The sequence below is a fragment of the Xiphophorus hellerii genome, chromosome 21 (assembly GCF_003331165.1).
Source record: "Xiphophorus hellerii strain 12219 chromosome 21, Xiphophorus_hellerii-4.1, whole genome shotgun sequence".
Classification (NCBI taxonomy): domain Eukaryota; kingdom Metazoa; phylum Chordata; class Actinopteri; order Cyprinodontiformes; family Poeciliidae; genus Xiphophorus; species Xiphophorus hellerii.
Window position 1 is genome coordinate 16,733,568 of NC_045692.1, and position 17,799 is coordinate 16,751,366.

Consider the following 17,799-nt stretch of genomic DNA (forward strand, 5'->3'; position numbering starts at 1 on the left):
CAATGTTGGGTTTTATTTTTCCTTTCATATACATATCACACCATAAAGTAATGTCATGTGTAAAATTACTCAATTTGACTTTTAACAGAAACAGAATTAGGTTAGACACTAACTGCATCATGGGAGAAGAAGTGGAGATGGTTGAGGAGTATAATAATAATAATAATAATAATAATAATAATAATACATGTTATTTATATAGTACTTTTCTAAAAACTCACACTTTGCAGGATTTGGGGAAAATTACAAACAGTACTTCAGTACATCAAACAAAATCATAAAAGGTAAAAAAAAACAAAAAACTTAAATACATAGCACTGGACAACAACAGAGTGTCTTCAGGTGGAGACTTTTTTAGATTTGCTGTAATACAGACTGCTACAGAAGACCCTATAAACAGCTATTAGCATCAACTCTTTGAAGAACCTTGGGGGATATGAGTTACAACAACATTTATCTTCCATTTGGGACTAATAAACTATTTTGGAATGGAATTGAATTATCTTTAAAATATTTTTGAAATAAAGCAAGAGTTTTTGCAGCCAAGTAACTATGGTTGCCTAGAAACAAGTGAAGAACAAGGGAAACAATTTAAAGAAATACAAAATGAGAGTAGTGATTTGCATTCTTGCAGCTCAAAGAGGTTAAACTTTTTGGATTTTATTGTTTATTTTTCATAGACTCGAACAGTACTTTCTTTAATATTTTACAAATTACCAACAAAAGATTACAACATCAGAGATTTACACCCATTGGATGTTGGATGCCTATGCATAACTTGGTATTGTATTGCACTATTATTATTATTAGTAGTAGTAGTAGTATCAGTTGCACAAATGAAGTATGAAGGGTTTGAGATAATTGAGAAATGATTTTAACTTTTATATGAAAAATTTCAATACACTTCCATGACACTTTTAAAGTTTACAATGTGGATTCATTTATAATTCAATTGACTTGATTGTTTTCACTTCCCAGAGTGCCTTGCATTAGCTTCTTTGTAATGCAGGCATGGGGAACGTTTTCTTACATTTTCCTCAGGATGAGTACACTTATTTATTCTCAGATTTCTGCAGAGCTTTACAAGCAGAAAGATTTAGAGCAGAATCACATCTCAGACTTGAAGAACACCACCCCCTGAAGATCGAGTCATTTTGAGGTAGTGACTCCAGGACAGGAGAGCAAATCATCCAAGGTTCAGCATAGAGGGTGTTATCTTAGCTCTCTAAGATGACAGAACCAACAAGACATCAATCTCAGAAATTTCACATTTACGATAAAAGGCAGACTGGAAACAAGGTAGATCAGCTTGAAGGTGGTTACCAGGAAGTTATTGCTGTAACTATCAGTAAAGCATTCTATTTGTGTCTGCAGGTTTTTGCCTATGAAGAGGATGAGCACTTCCTTGTTCATGGGTTCTATCACTTCAAGCATTTCCCCTGTGACAGCCCAGTACGTTTCATGATACACTCCCCTGCAATTCATGCCTTCATCAGCCTCCACGCAGACAACAAAGTAAGCCTTTTCAGACCTAAATGCTATAGGGAGACCATCTGGAGAAGAATGCCCTTTTTGGGCCTGACTCCTACAAAGGTCCTGGGATGGATAATAGGCTGGGGCCCCGGGCCCATCTTCACTCTCCTGGACAATGAATTGCGGCATTTGGATACTGCGGACAACGCTCTTGATATTCGACTGTGTGAGGCGGCGGAGCATTCCTGGGAGCTGGTTACTGTAGGCTTTGGGAACGTGTGTGTGTGGTCGGTGTTGCTCATGAGGTGCAGAGTGAAGATACAGGAAGGGCTGCAGCAGAGAGCTTTCACTCACATGGCATTGGCTCCTCCACAGAAGAAGAGGCCTCACCGTGCCTTTGTTGCATGTGGAATGGAGGTTACTGTGATCAACCTCGATGATGGGGTGGTTCTGGATCACCAGGAGGAACTCTGTCCAAGGTCTGCAGGATCATGATGATGTTATGCACAATTATTGGTTTTGTGGTATCTATGCAGTTTTACCTTTGTTGAGCTCATTCTTTGGTTTACAATCTCATGCACCACCTTAGTAGCTGGAGCATGAAAGCATATAAATGACTAAATTTTCCTCAGTATGAAGAGCTGTAAAATGTAAATGTACTCGTTTTACTATTTTCATTGTCTTAAATTACAACCACTACATATACGTTTTACGTGTCCTACAAAATAGCGCATTTCAACAATGTTTTACAAATAACTGCAGTTGTATTTTGCCCACCAGAGCCAATGCTTTGTTAAAGTGAAACAGCAAGCTCAATTTGTGGTAATGGCAGTTCCAGTGTCAGCTGCCTGTAGGTGCCACGGAAACTGTGGCAGCTGGCACTGATTGAACATAAATATGAATATATTTGTTTCAAATAAATAAATAAAACAAACAAGAATATTATTTATCCCACTAAGTTCCACTGCTACCGAACCGAAGTAGTGACAAGCAATGGCAGCTGACACCAGAACTGCCACTTTACATCAAGTAAGTACAGTCAAAATAGTAGTCAAAATAGGTCTTACATGATTTAATAACCAATAACATTATCATTTCAAAAATAATTATTTACAAACACAATATCATTAGCACATTTTGAGAAAATTGTTGTCAGCATTCACCAAAATAGCGGCAGCAGTGGTGGAAGCTCTGGCATCCTTGTGTCAGCTGCTGAAAGTTGCCACTACTAAGCTGTGGCAGCTTCTGGCTGCCACTGTCTCGAACTGAGTTCGACCTTGCTGTTGTTAAGCCACCTTTTACTTTGATTGCAGCCTCTATGGCTACTGGCTTTACACATCTAGGCTGAAATTTCTCAGTTGGACTTCGACTGGAACATTCCAGGACAATGTGAATTTTTCATTAATCATTTTATTGGGTTGTATTTTTAATGATGAACTTCATCCTCCCCGTTCAATTATGTGCTATTTTGTGTTTGTCTAGCATTGTGATTTTAGTATGACAAAGTGTGACAAATTAAAGGACTTTAAATAAATTTTGCATGACACTTGATGTTAATAATCTATTTCTGACATAAATGTTGGTGTAATCAGCAGTACTTAACATATTTTTTATGGAAATCCTATCTGTATGATTTATGGCATGACTTAGTTTTTTTCTTTTATTTATTTATTTTTTTTAATATAACCAGCCATCATTGTTTTATATGTATTAATTTGAAAAATGGATCCTTATATAATAAGCTGGTAAGTTATTTTAAAAAGATATAGAAGTGTATTGCTGAGAACTGTTTTAAAAGACTTTTTCTCTCACAGTGAAATCACCGCAATGTTGTTCTGCACCCAACTTGACTGTTTGATCACCGGTTTCCAAGATTATGCCATCACGGTCTGGGGTCTTGACTGGGTTCCACGTGTGACTTTTTTTGGACATGATGGTAACTTTAAGATTAAACTGCTTCAGGTTCAATATTTATTTATATAACCAATTGACTTCATTTTGTCTAACTTCTATTTGTTTGTTCTACTTAGGTGTGGTGAATTCGCTGTACTATTGCTCCAAAACAAACCTGCTAGTCTCATGCTCTGCAGACTGCACCATCCGTAGCTGGGATGTAAAAAAGAACTTGGCAATCGATTGTTTCCACACAGACCAGAACAACCCTCCACTGTGTTTGGTTGGCATAAAGAACGAACACCCATTTTTCTCTTTTTCTGACAAAGGTGTGGATCTTTGGTTTCTAACAGCTTGGTACACCCTCCACACAAAGATCAAAGGGGATGAAGACATCGCATTGAAACAAATCTTAGTCTCACATTTGCCTCCTTGCTACCCAACCCGAGTGACTTGTGTCAGTGAAGATGATCATATCTATCTGGTTTCTGCTGGAACAGAAGAAATGCTGACTTCCTTTAAGGCAGGAAAGACGGTATTATGTGCTGCCTACTGCCTTCAAAAAGAGCTTTTGTTTGTCTTGACTCAGGGTGGTACCTTATTGCAAGTCAACTCACTCGCTAATCCAGCCACTTTGATACAAGAATGGGAAGGCAGAGGCCGGGGTCCCTGGCCAATATCAGACACTCTAAGTAAAAAGGATGTCCAAAATCTGCCGGAGCCTGGCCCCGCCTGTTGCATGGTGACTTACAGCTACTTGGGAGACCCTAAGAAGGCTTTAGAGAAGTGGAAAAGTTTAAAAAATGGAAGAGGCAGCAGTCAGAGGGACAGCAAACATATTGATCATTTCAAGAATAAGTAAGCAGCTTCTCTTTACATAAAAGTGGTATATTGCCAGATGTATTCGCTCACAGATCCAGATCATTAAATCCAGGTGTCTCAGTTGCTTCCATGGCCACAGGTGTATAAAATCCAGCACTTCAGCATGCAAATTGCTTCTTCAAATGAATTGCCCTCAGGAACTCAGTGAAATTTCAATGTAGTGTCATAATAGGATGCCTCGTGCACAAGTCCAGTCGTTAAATGTCCTCCCTGCTGAATATTTTACAGTCAGCTCTTAGTGGTATTAAAGGTGCAGCATGCAAGTTTTGTAAATAGTATGTTTACATATTTAATAGAGTTGTGATATTCTGTGAAAAAACTGTCAGTCATGCTTGTGTTCGTGCTGCTCAATGTGCTAATGGCAGAGGAAGCCGTGCTAATGGAGGAGAAGCAGACATTATATTAAACCCCACAGATTAAAAATGGGATGTCACTCAGGAATGTGTGTGAAGGCAGATGAGTGAATACCTATGGTATTATACGGTAGTGCATTTGAACTACTAGAAGTTGTTCTATTGTGTGTAATTCTTTATACATTTTGTGTTTGAATCAGATTTTGGGTTATCATTGGCCAAAGTGGTGGCTGTGTGAGTGTCCTCGCAATGGATGATGGGACGCTCCTGTACAGAACCCCTGCACACAAGGGCAAGGATGTCACAGCAATGAAGGCCTACTCGAAGAACAACTACCTCCTCTCCTCGGGTGAATTTAAATCAAATATTTATATATCCTCACACGTCTTTTTCAAAGAAGTTTTGATTACTTTAAATCTAATCATCAAGGTGAGGACTTGACGGTGGTGGTGTGGAGAATTCACCCCGATGCTGCAACGTGTCTCACCCATTGGCAGACGGTGATATGTTATGAGCCTCAGGTCTACCTGGCGGCCCTGGAGCTGCAGGTGGCCCTGGCGTTTCAAGAGCCTAACAGCAAGTCCTACAGCCTACAACTCTACCATGTGGAAAACCTGAAACGAGCAGAATGTCAGCAAAAAAATGCACATATAGATTCCCTCACAGGTCACGGCTTGGTATAACCTCTACATGGGAAACTGCAAAAGGGATTTTTACCCGAGTAACTCATTTTTGTGGTTTGTTTTTGTTTTGCAGGAGTGTGTGCAATTCCTGAAATAAAGGCATTTGCTTCCTGCAGTCTGGATAAGACAGTTCGCATCTGGAATGAGAAGAATAAGCTCATCTGGTTGGACTTACTTCATATCTTCTTTTTAACCCTGCTTTATTTTATTTACCAGAATGTTTATGTGTTTTGGGTTAGGGTTATAAAATTATCCACACTACTTGAACTTTTTCCAATTTTGTCACATTGCAATCATAGACTTCAATGTTCAACTCTGTGAAGGGAAAGATGTTAAATTTATACCAAAAGAGTCCAAAAGTAAAATATTTAATCATTATGCAAAATGTTGTTTAAAGAGGTAAAATTCACATTGCATCCCCCTAACCTTCTTTGTGTTGGTGTACAACAAAATAGGAACAAGTTCAAGGGACATAAACACTTTTGCAAGACATTGCATATTTTAGAATAAATATTCAAACACCATATATTTTGTTTTCAGGGTGCAACAGCTTGTGGCAGCACCTCAGTGTATGGAATACAGTGGAAACGGGGAGCTATTTCTGGGCATGAATGGGGACCTGTACAGGCTAGAGTTTGCACAGTTTCTACCAAAGAAATACCAACGAATGGTGCAACTATTGGCTGCTTATTATTTACCTGAATTTAAAAATTGCACACAGGCAAGTTTTATTATCACTATGCCTGATTTTTTTTTTCCAGCTTCGCTGCTACTATTTTGAAAATGTCCTTTCTGAGCTGCCTACTTCTGAGGTTGAAAAAACACGCGACAAAGCAGAGTAAGACAGGTTCCACTTTCAGGTTACAATAATAATGCAATTATCTGAATAAGTTCTGAGCACTTTTGTATTCTAGTATGTCAATTAGTGAGGCAGAAAGATTAAAGGAAGCTATCAGCAGCAATGAGGTAATGAATATATACCTGCAGCACGACAAGGTGAGTATATAAAAAGGTACATTTTAAGATCTGCTGAACACAGTAATAATTAAAATACCTGGCTCATAAATACATTTTTTCCCACCTGTGTCAGAGGGCTTCAGTGATCATAGACATGGACCTGAAGGCTCTAATAAAGGGAGACGTAATTTGCACACAAAAGAAAACTCACAGTACTAAACAAACCAAGAAAGAGGCCTTTGACCAATACATGCATGATTTATATGGATTGTCACCTTGTGAGCAGGTATATTTCAGCAAAAACTCTTTTTCACCTGATTTTCTCAAGTACTTGAAAATAAATGAAACTGTCAAACAGTCCAGTATATAAATCTCTAATATACTGAACTAGTTTTCAGTGATTCTCAAAAGTATGCAAGCAGGTCTCTCTTGAAAAGTAAATCTTGCATCTCATTGAGACAGACTGTTTAAACAAAGGTCAAATAAATACATTAATGCACATCCCGGTTAAATGGCCAGGTTTTGTAATGTTATAAGACCGGATGAATGTGACATATATGACAGATCCTTTAGGAGTGAAATATATATATATATTTTAAAGATGAAACACCCTGCATAGAAGGAAGAAGTGGGCAAGCCCTTAAATTCCCTATTGTTGAAGTAGATTTGATTTGTTTACAGTAAACTTTCCATAATGAGATCAACCTGAAATTAAGATGTACTCTCTCAATAGTTTTTTTTTCTGACATTTTCTGATTTGCATCATAACATGTAAAAAAAAGGCAAGGTTTATTGGCAACAGAGTGCATGTCAAATTTAAGGTGGAAAATGTAGAGAAATCATTTATCAATCAATTAATTAATCAATTTTATTTATAAAGCACCTTTCATACTAAAAGCAGCTCAAAGTGCTGTACAGATCAATAAATATAAATCCACAAAAATAAACAATTACCCACCCACCCCCACGTGTATAATTGTACACCAGGGTTGTTTACACACTGGACATCCTGTTTGTTATTTACATGCAAAAGATTTTTTTTCTTTCTTTTTTTTGCTACTTTATTTTTTATGTTGAGCACATTTGCAAAAATCATACTAATTTGTGTTATTGGCTGTTAAACACTCTGCTTTTCAGACTGGTGTAGATGAAGAAGATTTTGATGATATTATAATGAAGTCCAAAGCACGTTTAATGCGAACCATTTACGTTCCAAAGCCAAAACAATCGGTCAGTCCTGTGGAAACTGAAGTGCCTGCAGAAAAACAGGTATAAACCTTCACAACGTCAATATTTTTTATCTATTAATGCTGATTTAATTTTCCTGTAATAGATAGCAAAGTGACAGCTTTAGGAGAAAATCTATGACACTTGTATCATTCTCTTTTTTCTGTTTGTAGTCACAGCATTTTCCTCATTTTTTAAAGTTTGTTTTAGCTTTGCTTCTTTAATGTTTCAGATCATTGAACCAGTGTCAATATCAGAGAAATAGAACAAATAGTAAATGCAAACAGCAATTTTGAACTGATGTTTTACATTTATTAGATGGGAAAGGCTTTATTGACCAATGTTGCTCTATGTGAAAATATGCGGCCCTTGTTAAAAAATACGTTATCTGTAATTGATTGCATTTTACTGTAGGAAAGCCGAGTTCAATTTCACAAGCTAGATACAGGTTTGATTATTGCCAGATCTGTAGGACCAACAAATAACTTGAGAACTTGTCTAAAAACATGAAGCGGGCTTAAAGGTGCCAAAAACCAAAACATTGTGCTCCAATCTAAAGAAATTCAAGAGTAGATAAAAAGGTTGCCTAGCTACAGTAACAGTCTGGAAAAGGTGGCCGATAACAGGAAATGCAGAAACTTTGGAACAGTAGTGAATCTTCCAGGAGCATTTGGGCAAATGACTTCCATGGTGCTGATGACAAAGAACATTAAGGCTCATTGTACATTTGCTCAACAACATCAATAGCTTTAACATCTTTTAAGAAAAAGAACATGATGTCTACAGTCGTGGGAGTTGTATTGTGAAGGTCTCACTTACTTTGTTTATGTAATGCACACAAAAGAAAACTCACATAAATTACCATAAATTTTCCTCTCCAGTAGAAATTCTGAAGGAGAAATCCACCAGTTTGTGATCTTGACATCAAGCACAATTGGGTTATGCAGCAATAATCTAAAGAGTATTCCTCCACAGTGATGTTAAAGAGTTATTGCCAGTTATAAGTGCTTCATAGCAGTTGTTCCTACCAAGAGGGGGACAACAATATTAATTGTTTTTATCTTGTAACCAGGTTGCTATGTATTGCAAATTTTTGCTCAGGTCCCTCTTGAAAATGAGATCTAGATCTCAACGGGGTTTACCTGATTAAATAAAGGAATAATAAAAAATAATAATAATAATAATAATAACCACTCTTAATTATTAGGTTTAGGGGGTAGTTAATTTTCACATTTAGCAATGCTGTTTTGGGTAGATTTTCCGCCCTATTTGTCATCAAATTTGTTTAATAACTTTTCTTAAGCACTGTATAACATAAAACCAAAAAATATCCAGATTGTGAAGACAAAGGTGACCAAAAAGGCTCCAGTGTTGAAAGCTCTACTTGCAAAACAAGTCAAAATGGAAAAGGTAAAACCAAGACATATTCAGACATTTTGGGACTGGAGCAGGCAGTGGCACTTTATCAGACGTTTTCTTGCAGGGTAAAAAGCTCTCCGGTTCAGTGGAGTCAGCCCAGTTGGACTGGTGGAGTCAACCGAGATCCCAATCTCTTCTTCCTACCCCAATACCAACTCACCTCCAGAAAATCTCCCAGCATACTCCATCATTCCTCAGTCAGTTTTCAAGTATGGAATGGTTTTCTGATCTGTATCCTGACAAAAAGGTAATAAAAAGAAATATGAAAATACCTTCATCCTTGATGATGAATGCGGCTCAGGTTTAGATGTTTGAATGTTTGCAGAGTGTCGCAAGCGACATTTCTCCTGAGGACGTCTTCCAGCAGCTACTAAGATACGTGCAAAACTCCAACGGCAAAGTAAACTCCAAGGTCCTTGGAGCAGTTCGTGCAGCGCAAACTCTGCAAAGCCAGAACGTCTTTGATGTCACAGATAAACAATACACAAACCTCACCGACACTTGGGAAAAATTCATACAGCCATCAATGGTAAGGTGAAACCAGTATTGAAGCTACAGATTGAGTTACAACTGACAGCTTTGCTAATATATTATTGTTTTGCTTTTTTGCATGTTTCAGTCAAATCAAGCACGCGATGTGGTTGTTGAGATGTTAAATTTGCTGGTGGATTTGAAATCGGAAATCACTATCGATGTTACAAAAAAACTTATAACTCTTCTGGCAAATAAGGAACTGAATCTCCAGTGAGTTTCTAACAGTATTAATTTGGAAGATAAGTGGTGTTTTTGGTTTGTTTGTTTTATTAAGAGATGGAAGAAAATCCTGTTTCTTTGTCAATAGGAGACCAATATTACGCCTCCTTGAGGGTTTGGGTGTGCGTCAGGCACAGCATTTCCTGGAACGCGAATTTCAAAACTGGGGTCAGGAACTGGAGGGCAACCCTAACAAGATGGAGATAATTAACGAAAAAGCAGACTGCTGGATGGAGCATTGGACCACAAAATTCAAAGTTAGTTCCTCTTTTCATTTTGTTCTTATTTTGTTCCTCCAACAATGTCAAAATGTATATTTTGTTCAATATTAACATTCATTAAATTAACTTTGAGTGAAAGGTAAAGAAAGGACAGGTCATTTTTCACCCTGCTGGTATGAATCTTTGTGCAGGGAAGTTAAAATATAAGTATTGTAATTGTATAAAGTGAGAATATTTGCATTTAATGAAAAACAAAACAAAAAAAGAACATTATTTGCATAAATAAATTTCTGGAATGGATGTGGAGATGGGGGCTTTATGTTAAGTTCATACTGTTGAATGGATGGGTGAACCATACATTTGCATGCAAATAGATAAATATACAATATACAAGGGGAACAAAACTACAGAAAACATACCATGAATGATTATTTGCATCGTTTGCTTCCATTCTATGCAACACAGGATTACAACCGCTTTCTGAACATTGAAACTTCATCGCAGTGGAAACAGTCCACCTTCAACGGATTGGATGTCCTGAAATTTTTCTGTTTGATTAAAAAAGAAGAGATCAGAAGGGCCTGCTTTATTCCTGCTGCCCAAAAATACAAAGTGCTCGTGCCTCAGCAGAAGTGGTATGTGAATGTACATTTAAAATAGTTGTTTTCCTCTGTAGATTGCAGACATTTTTTCATAAGATTCAGTCGAACTAACTCCAGATACATTTTTCCATCTAGATTTTGAAGTAGTTTTATTTTGTTGCATCATTTTAATCTAATTTCTAATTCTAAGGTGTTTCTAAAGTGCAATGAAACATTTAGACATAAATATGAACTGTTGTTGTTGTGGAATATAGTCGGGTGGATAAGTTAGATAAATATTACATTTAAAAATGCACTTTATGAATTTCTGCACTGGAAATACTTCATACTTCACTATCCAACTGTATTGCTGTGGTCAGTTTTTGATTTTAAGCTGAAGTAAATAGAGCACTGAATAGTTCAATAGTATCCTGATTACTGTTACGTTTTGTATTTTTGCAGGACTTTCAAACCAATTTTACGCCTGGGAGAGACATACACCATGGCCAGAAAATGGAAAAAGACAAGATACTGTCAGCACTGTCAGCAAACACTTATTATTTAATACCTTAAAAAGAAAGTCAACTTCAAATGTGACTTGTGTAATTGCAGGTGTTTTTGAGCCTAACTTTCCCAATTGGATCCATCTGCCTCTGTCTCGTGTCAGCCTGCGTCCGTTTCACACAAACTCGTATGAGCGCTTGGTGAGGCTCCCTACCCGAACTTACTTCATCCCTCAGCAGTCTACAGCGGAGTACTACAGGCGAAAATTCAAAAACAGGCCTGTAATAACCTCACCAGCACCATCCTACCACCCTGCTGCTCCACCACCAACTCCTGACCTAAATCTGAACTTATTCAACAATTAATACAAAGTAATAGTTGCTATAAGTTCAAGTAATTTTATACTTTTAGAATGAAAGTATGAAGTCATCTTTCAAGGTTGGGAGTGTTTACTGTCCTGCAGCATTTTGCTGACCTGATTAATGGACTTCACTTTTTACTTGATTAAATAAAGGTTAATAAAAAATAATAAAATATTGTCCAACAGTGATATTGTTTTAGGCAGAGTTTTTCTGTCTCCCACCACCTGAAATGGATTAATGAACGTGATTTGCTTATATATAAACATTCTTTAGCAGTAATTAGGCGTTTTCATTAATATACTGGACATAGTAATACAAAACAGTCCAGACAATTTAATCAAATTATCAAATTGGAAACAGCAGATATTTGTAGAGATCTTAAACTTTTGCTTGACTAATTTTATTATTCTTTAAGTTCTTTCCTGAACGCTGTTTAAACGAGGCTGTGTTAGAAATAATCTCGAATTGCAATTTTTAACCTTTACCTTTTGAATAAGCAGGTTTTTTTTCCAATCATATTTTGGTCATAGTTTATTTCTATTTTTAATTTGTAAACAGGAGCGCAAGTAAAGCCATTACTATTTTATTTTATTTTATTTATTTATTTTTCACATTGGGAATGCCTGTGCGTGTTACGTCACTGTCTGGCGTCTGAGTAATGTAAACACCTTCTCCAGTAGCAGCCGGTGGGCCTCAGAGTTAGCAAACATGATCTGTCCGCTTTCCACCGTGAGGAATGTTTAACTAAGCCTGTATAAGTTATTTTTGCTCTCTATTACTATAGCTGTCAGATGAAGTCATGAAATCTTTTTTTCACTAGACCATATCTAGTTGCTGCCATGAACTTAGCCTTGTTCGAGCTATATTAGCTCAGCTAGCTTCCTGGCAGATGTATTAACAGACCGTGTCACAGATCATTGTTCCTGCTTTTGTTTAACATGGTGCATTCGTTGGTGAGACTTTGTGCCAGGGAGGTGGTCAGTGACCACAGCTCGTCACCCACCTGGCTTCGCTGGGTTCCCAGGGAGCTTTACGGGGCGCTGCTGGAGGCCGCCTTCGCCTGCTGCAGACCGCTGGCGGTGGGCGAGCTGGTGCAGCGGTGGCCTGAGCGGACTCTGCGCGTCGGAGGACGGAGGAAAACTGGGCAGACTTCGCCCAGTCGGCTCTGCATCCAGTCTCTATTACTGGCTGTGGTCAGAGGACTGGCGGACCAAAGGTGAGAATTGACTGTTTTTCTTTTCTTATTTATTCATTTATTTATTTTTTTTGTATTTCTTAAAGTTTGGCATTGTCAGGAAAAAGTTTTCCTGACGCATTATGTCAGTTTCAAAAATGCAGTTTTCTTAAACTTTTATGTGATTAATTGTGTTACCAGGATACAAATATTTGTGTTTGTGACGCTATGGATGCAGTGGCATACAGTTGCCTAAACTGTATGCCACTATGACAATACAAAAAACATTATAGTATTTTGTATTGTCAGCTTTATTGTTCACAAAATATTGCAATAAAATTCTAAGTCCACATTGCCCACCCCTAATCTCTAAAACCCTATCCCTTAAACTTTTTTACCTTTTGTCACATTATATCCACAAACTTCACAAACCTCACATAATCTGATCATCTCAATCTGGAATTATTCACTTTTTTGTGTTGCCTTATTACACAAAATTCTTGTAAAATGCAGTGACATTTATGGTTGTGTCATTGAAAATGCTTGAAGTTGTAGAAAATTCAATGAATTTGTCCGTGAAGCACTGGAACTAAGATCTCGATCTGTGTACTGTATTTCTCCAGGTCAGCCCTGCAGGTACTGGATGTCTGTGGTCTGCAGGGAGACGAGGGAGGAATGGGGGACCCAATGGGAGGCTGGTCGCTTACTGTGGCCCTTTGCACCATGGTCGTACAGGCCAAAGCTGGAGCACACAGGACTCAGAGGAAAGAAGGAGACCGAGAGAGGAAACGATTCTCAGCTCTCGAGAGGGAAAGGGATTTAAAAAGAGAAAGAGGGCAGAGGATGGGAGTGAAGGAGTTAAAGGACGGTGAGACTTGCAGAGAGAAGACAAGATCCAAGAGTCCTGTCAGTGATGAAGAGCTTATAAAAGGGATCAGAAGGAGGATGGAGATGGAAAGAAAAAGAGGGGTTGTAGTGACGGGCTCAGAAGGCGGTAAACTTGAAACAGAAGAAAAAGAGGCAGACTGGGACGTGTTGGTACAGGTTAGGGCGGATATTTTTGTGAACGCCCGTTCTTGGGAGCGTGTTCGCTTGGCTCTGAGCACATCAGGACCCTTGAAGCTGCAGTGTAGATACCTGCGAGTGGAAGAGATTTCAGTGACAAGCATCAGGACTCTGCTAAACCTTCTGCCTCGCAGGGCGCTCTTAGGCATCGACATTCGTTACAGCAGCCTCGGTGTGGCCGGGTTAGCTGAACTGTTGCCTCTTCTCTCCGCCTTCCCCCAGCTGAACTCTCTGCGGCTGCATTACTGCAACCTGGACATTCGTAGAGACAACCTCGGTCAAGAGGGGGTCCTGAGGGACCTTTCACAGGGGCTTTCAAACCTACAAGAACTGCGACAGCTCAGCCTCACTGCCTTGCGACTGCCAGGACAGCTGCGGGTGTTGCTCAGGTATTTTGATCTCCTCATATGTGTTTTTTTGTTGCTTTTTTTATGGTTGGTTTGCATGAAAAAACATGTAATTGTGTGTTAGAATGAGCAAAGCAAATTCCCGATTTTATTTTGGATGAGAAACTGTGGAAAGACTTTTAAGCTGAGTAGTTGGCAAAGGAAAAAAAAGCAAAATCTCATTAACTACATGCTACAAGCTGGTAGAAACCATAAGACTTGCAGGTGTCATTGCAGTGAAAAGTCATTCTGCAAAATAGTCTCTGTTGGGCTGACTACACATGCACACCACACTTTTCAGATTCATTTTGTTAAAAAAAATCTTTTCAGCGTGAAACGGCATTTTGTAGCACTAAAATGCCGTAAAATATAGACTATCTTTAAAATGAGAAGCAGAAACAGAACATCATATTAAAGATTTTAACTTTTTCTTCTCCCACAGCTCGTTGCCTCAGCCCTTGGAGGTCCTGGAGCTTCCCTATTTAAGCCTGAGTCCAGCCGACCTCGCCTATCTGTCCTGCAGTCATCATGTTTCCTCTCTGCTGCAGCTGGATCTCAGTGAGAACTGTCTGGATGAAACCACGGTGCCCTCAATCCGCCGCCTCCTCTGCCAGGCCTCCAGCAGCCTGCAGCACCTCTCTCTGAGCGGCTGTGGTCTGACCGATGGCCTGCTGGGCATGCTGCTGTCCTCACTGGGCGGCTGCTGGGCCCTAAAGAGCCTGGCTTTAGCCCTGAACCCCTTGTCCAGAGCGGGTCTCTGTGATTTGATGCGGACAGCAGCAAGAATGCCCTGCCTGCGACTGTTGCTCTATCCAAACCCTCTGGAGGATTACCAGCCAGGGCTGCCCGAGCTGCCTTCTAGCACCCAGCTGTTGGAGTGGCCTCTGGATGAGTCCATAGACAATAACACAACCAGCAACAAGCTCAGCAAGGTGTTGATGGACAGCGGACGCTCTGACCTTCTCTTGACCTGTGACCTGCTTAATTTTGATAAAGACATGGTGGACTAGAGAAGGGGCAAAGAGGTTTTAATTATTTTATCAAACCAGCGAAAGGAAACCTGACAGTCACGTTAAACCTCGTGAAAAAGCACATTGTAATTTTTCATACGTATTTTCCCTTTCTGAGTCAGTTTCATAAGACAATCCTGGTTAACCGGATTTTATTTTCTTCCGAGTTGAAAAAAAAATGTGTTTAGCAAGAGCTAAATCCATACAGATTTTAATCTGACCTGGTATGTGACGCTTTCAGGGTTTGACTACACAGTTAAAGTCTATCTGTAGCATATAAAATGCACAATTTTATGCTTCGACACTCATCTACCAATATATTTTTTTTAAATCTCAGGATCAATTTACAACAAATCAGTCTTAAATTGCTGTTCATATGAGAATCTAGCAGCATGTAATATGACATTAAGTTTCTTGTGTTTGAAAACAAACTTTTATTACTAGTTTGTCTTATTAAATTTGATAATACGTTCTCTTTTGCTTCCATTTTTACTCTGTCTTGAAGACTGAAATGAAGCCAGTTTTATTTTTCTAGAACTGATTTGTGTACTGAAAGTCACAAATTATTTTCATAGTCAGGGCGTGGCAGATTTTACTCAAACGAAGCACATGAAACCATGACAACGCTGATGGGATCCACTGTTGATCCGTTCCACTCTTCCTGGTGCTGCCAAAACAACATAAAATGGAATATTTAAGGTTAATTTAACCAGTTTAGATCAGTTATAGTGCAACTGAAAGTATTTACATCCCTTAAACGTTTTGCCACATTACAACCATAACCCTAACTGTATTTTATTGGGATTTAATGCAATGGATCAACACTTAAGTAGCATATTGGTGAAGTGAAAGGAAGATTATACATTGCTTATAAATGTTTAACAAATTAAAATCTGAATATGTGACCTCTGTTACATTTTATTTGTAAATATTTATGAAATTTTCCTTTTCAGTTATAAGCTACATGATGCTTCATGACAGGGCTGCACGATATATTTCAAATATACCATATCATTGTGTGTAATGTTTATGTTGCAAAGTGTGTTTGGAATGCAGTAGTTATTGGCTAATATATTCCAAGTGCTGAATTAAGTTGTACGTGCCAATGTAATGTCTAGTCTCACAACAGCAAATGCTCAGACAGGATGCCAATGATTTTGCCCAAAATGCTTAAGATCACAGAGTAGGAAGCAGAAATGAGATGGATAGAAAACATGAAAATAGGCTAAGATCACAACTGATTTCACCTTTGCAATATTTACCAAAATTAACGCCACAAAACATGAAATGTGTACAGGACTATGAACATTTTTACAAAGCACTGTATGCTAGTTCCCAGTAATAATGTGATTTCCGTTTGATGGTTGGAGGTTTAGAACACCTAAAATGTCTTTGTGATATCCTGAGAGTTGGGCGCAGAAAGAAGAGAGTAGATCAGCGGTCTTCTGCGGCTCTAGAGTCTCATGGAGATAATATTTTCATAATTTTAAGCACCAAGAAGGATTTGTTTTAACAGCTCTCTCAATATCTGCATACAATATCTTCAAAAGAAGGCTTATAAAATAATAATTAAAGGTTCAAATGGCTCTCATCTTGTTTTGACACATCTGTGCCTGTGGAAAACGAGCCTTGCACTAATGAAGGGTCACAGATAAACTGCCAGGCTGCCCTCTGACCTCAATGGCATTTATTTTTCATCAAGCAGTGGATCTTTGTCATACCAGTAAATAATACCTCTGTTGTCTCATTTGAGCCATTGTACTCCTTGTAAATAATATGTTGCCTTGCCAACCTAATGGAGTGCACGTATGCTACTGTACTGTAATAGAAAGGACAGACTCTGTCTAGGGTTTCAGGAAAGGACTCAGGGTAGATAAAACTGGCCGTGCACAGAAGAATCAGTGTAGGTCATCTGAAAAGCATACTTGATCAAATATAAAAAAGTGGAAGATTCTAGAAAAACATAAAATATACACTATTTTTCTCAAAATCAAAAAGGACTGGACTTGAAGAACGTAAGCAAATGGGTGGAATGTTATTGAAAAAATATTGTCACCAGATGGCGCTAAAAGATAATGTCTGTCTTCATGTACAGTCCACTTCAAATTACACCCAAGACATCTCAGCTAGAACAAAATCAGTATCAGTGAATGAAAATCCAATATTCACCACACACAAGCAAATGGTTTCATATTTAAAGTTATTAATATATTAGATGGAATATTAAAAAACCCTCAAACTTGTTTTTCTCTTTTTTCTGCACTTTTAATCTAAAGTCTGAGCTGCTTTAGAAATGTTCTATTCTATTCTGTTCTACTCTATATTATTCTATTCAGATAAACTCACAAAGTAACCTTTTAGAGTAACAGCCATAAAAAAACATTTATTGCCCTTTACAACATGCTAACAACCCACAGACAGGCAAACAGGGTCAGCCATATCTCTCAGAACTGAGCACAGAAAGGGAAACGCAACTACACATCTTCCTTAAGTCATTGAAGCAAAATGCTAAAATTGGAATTGTTAATAATGTGTTTTGGATAAAATAACTTGGATAACCAGCGGATGGCGTTACTTCTTGGCACAGTGTGGCTGCTTTTGGCCCTTAATTTGCTACTTAGCTCGGTGTTTGTCAGTGCTTGTTCACATCAGGAGTTTACCTGCCGTCAGGGATTTTGTGTGGCATTGGACTCTGTGTGTGACTTCACCGACGACTGTGGAGATGGCAGCGATGAAGAAAACTGTAAGTTTACTATCTTGTACCAGGCCACAATTTAAAAGAGCCGGACCTGAAGTGATGACTATCAATCTAGTCGCGAGAAAAACTAAATGCGCCTCATGGTTTATTGGCTTGTA

General features: G+C 38.4%; 3 protein-coding genes and 1 long non-coding RNA gene across 7 annotated transcripts in view; 3 read left to right on the top strand and 1 right to left on the bottom strand.

Moving 5' to 3' along the window:
• Positions 1-100: 100 nt before the first annotated feature.
• wdr97 (WD repeat domain 97) lies at positions 101-11,867 on the top strand. Of its 3 annotated transcripts, XM_032551341.1 has the most exons (9): positions 5,601-7,510; positions 8,804-8,878; positions 8,952-9,134; positions 9,213-9,416; positions 9,507-9,631; positions 9,729-9,897; positions 10,327-10,496; positions 10,905-10,975; positions 11,055-11,867. In XM_032551341.1, the coding sequence occupies exons 1-9, from the start codon at positions 7,415-7,417 to the stop codon at positions 11,309-11,311; spliced, it is 1,350 nt and encodes a 449-aa protein (XP_032407232.1). In that variant the 5' UTR covers positions 5,601-7,414; the 3' UTR covers positions 11,312-11,867. The 3 variants fall into 3 exon arrangements, with proteins under 3 accessions (XP_032407231.1, XP_032407230.1, XP_032407232.1); XM_032551340.1 differs by lacking the exons at positions 9,213-9,416; positions 9,507-9,631; positions 9,729-9,897; ... (1 more) ...; positions 10,905-10,975; positions 11,055-11,867 and adding exons at positions 101-1,299; positions 1,375-1,952; positions 3,288-3,409; ... (1 more) ...; positions 4,802-4,950; positions 5,031-5,267 and having other exon boundaries at positions 5,358-7,510; positions 8,804-8,969; XM_032551339.1 differs by lacking the exons at positions 8,804-8,878; positions 8,952-9,134; positions 9,213-9,416; ... (3 more) ...; positions 10,905-10,975; positions 11,055-11,867 and adding exons at positions 101-1,952; positions 3,288-3,409; positions 3,504-4,224; positions 4,802-4,950; positions 5,031-5,267 and having other exon boundaries at positions 5,358-8,125.
• Positions 9,032-12,417, bottom strand: LOC116711809 (uncharacterized). The gene is made up of 3 exons (XR_004337337.1): positions 12,312-12,417; positions 10,281-10,409; positions 9,032-9,123 (listed from the first exon to the last, which is right to left on the bottom strand). It is a non-coding gene; the product is annotated as an uncharacterized LOC116711809 (long non-coding RNA).
• On the top strand, positions 11,980-15,416 carry LOC116711808 (leucine-rich repeat-containing protein 14). The gene is made up of 3 exons (XM_032551342.1): positions 11,980-12,524; positions 13,106-13,936; positions 14,376-15,416. Exons 1-3 carry the CDS (start codon positions 12,247-12,249, stop codon positions 14,941-14,943), a joined length of 1,677 nt encoding a protein of 558 aa, XP_032407233.1. The 5' UTR covers positions 11,980-12,246; the 3' UTR covers positions 14,944-15,416.
• Positions 15,417-17,322: 1,906 nt separating this feature from the next.
• malrd1 (MAM and LDL receptor class A domain containing 1) overlaps positions 17,323-17,799 on the top strand; it is a 47,341-nt gene continuing 46,864 nt past the window's right edge. Inside the window, exon 1 of one of the 2 annotated variants that reach the window (XM_032551337.1) lies at positions 17,323-17,686. In XM_032551337.1, the coding sequence (XP_032407228.1) occupies positions 17,509-17,686 (178 nt within the window). In that variant the 5' untranslated portion in view covers positions 17,323-17,508. The remainder of the gene's footprint in view (positions 17,687-17,799) is intronic. The other variant, XM_032551335.1, reaches the window with a different exon arrangement.

Bases quoted from the DNA above. Each gene is read 5' to 3' on its own strand.
- LOC116711808 (XM_032551342.1), top strand. From the start codon at position 12,247: ATGGTGCATTCGTTGGTGAGACTTTGTGCCAGGGAGGTGGTCAGTGAC. The intron at 12,525-13,105 runs GTGAGAATTGAC...GTATTTCTCCAG, and splicing joins AGAGGACTGGCGGACCAAAG to GTCAGCCCTGCAGGTACTGG. The intron at 13,937-14,375 runs GTATTTTGATCT...CTTCTCCCACAG, and splicing joins CAGCTGCGGGTGTTGCTCAG to CTCGTTGCCTCAGCCCTTGG.
- wdr97 (XM_032551339.1), top strand. From the start codon at position 1,231: ATGACAGAACCAACAAGACATCAATCTCAGAAATTTCACATTTACGAT. The intron at 4,225-4,801 runs GTAAGCAGCTTC...TGTTTGAATCAG, and splicing joins ATTGATCATTTCAAGAATAA to ATTTTGGGTTATCATTGGCC. The intron at 5,268-5,357 runs GTCACGGCTTGG...TTTGTTTTGCAG, and splicing joins ACATATAGATTCCCTCACAG to GAGTGTGTGCAATTCCTGAA.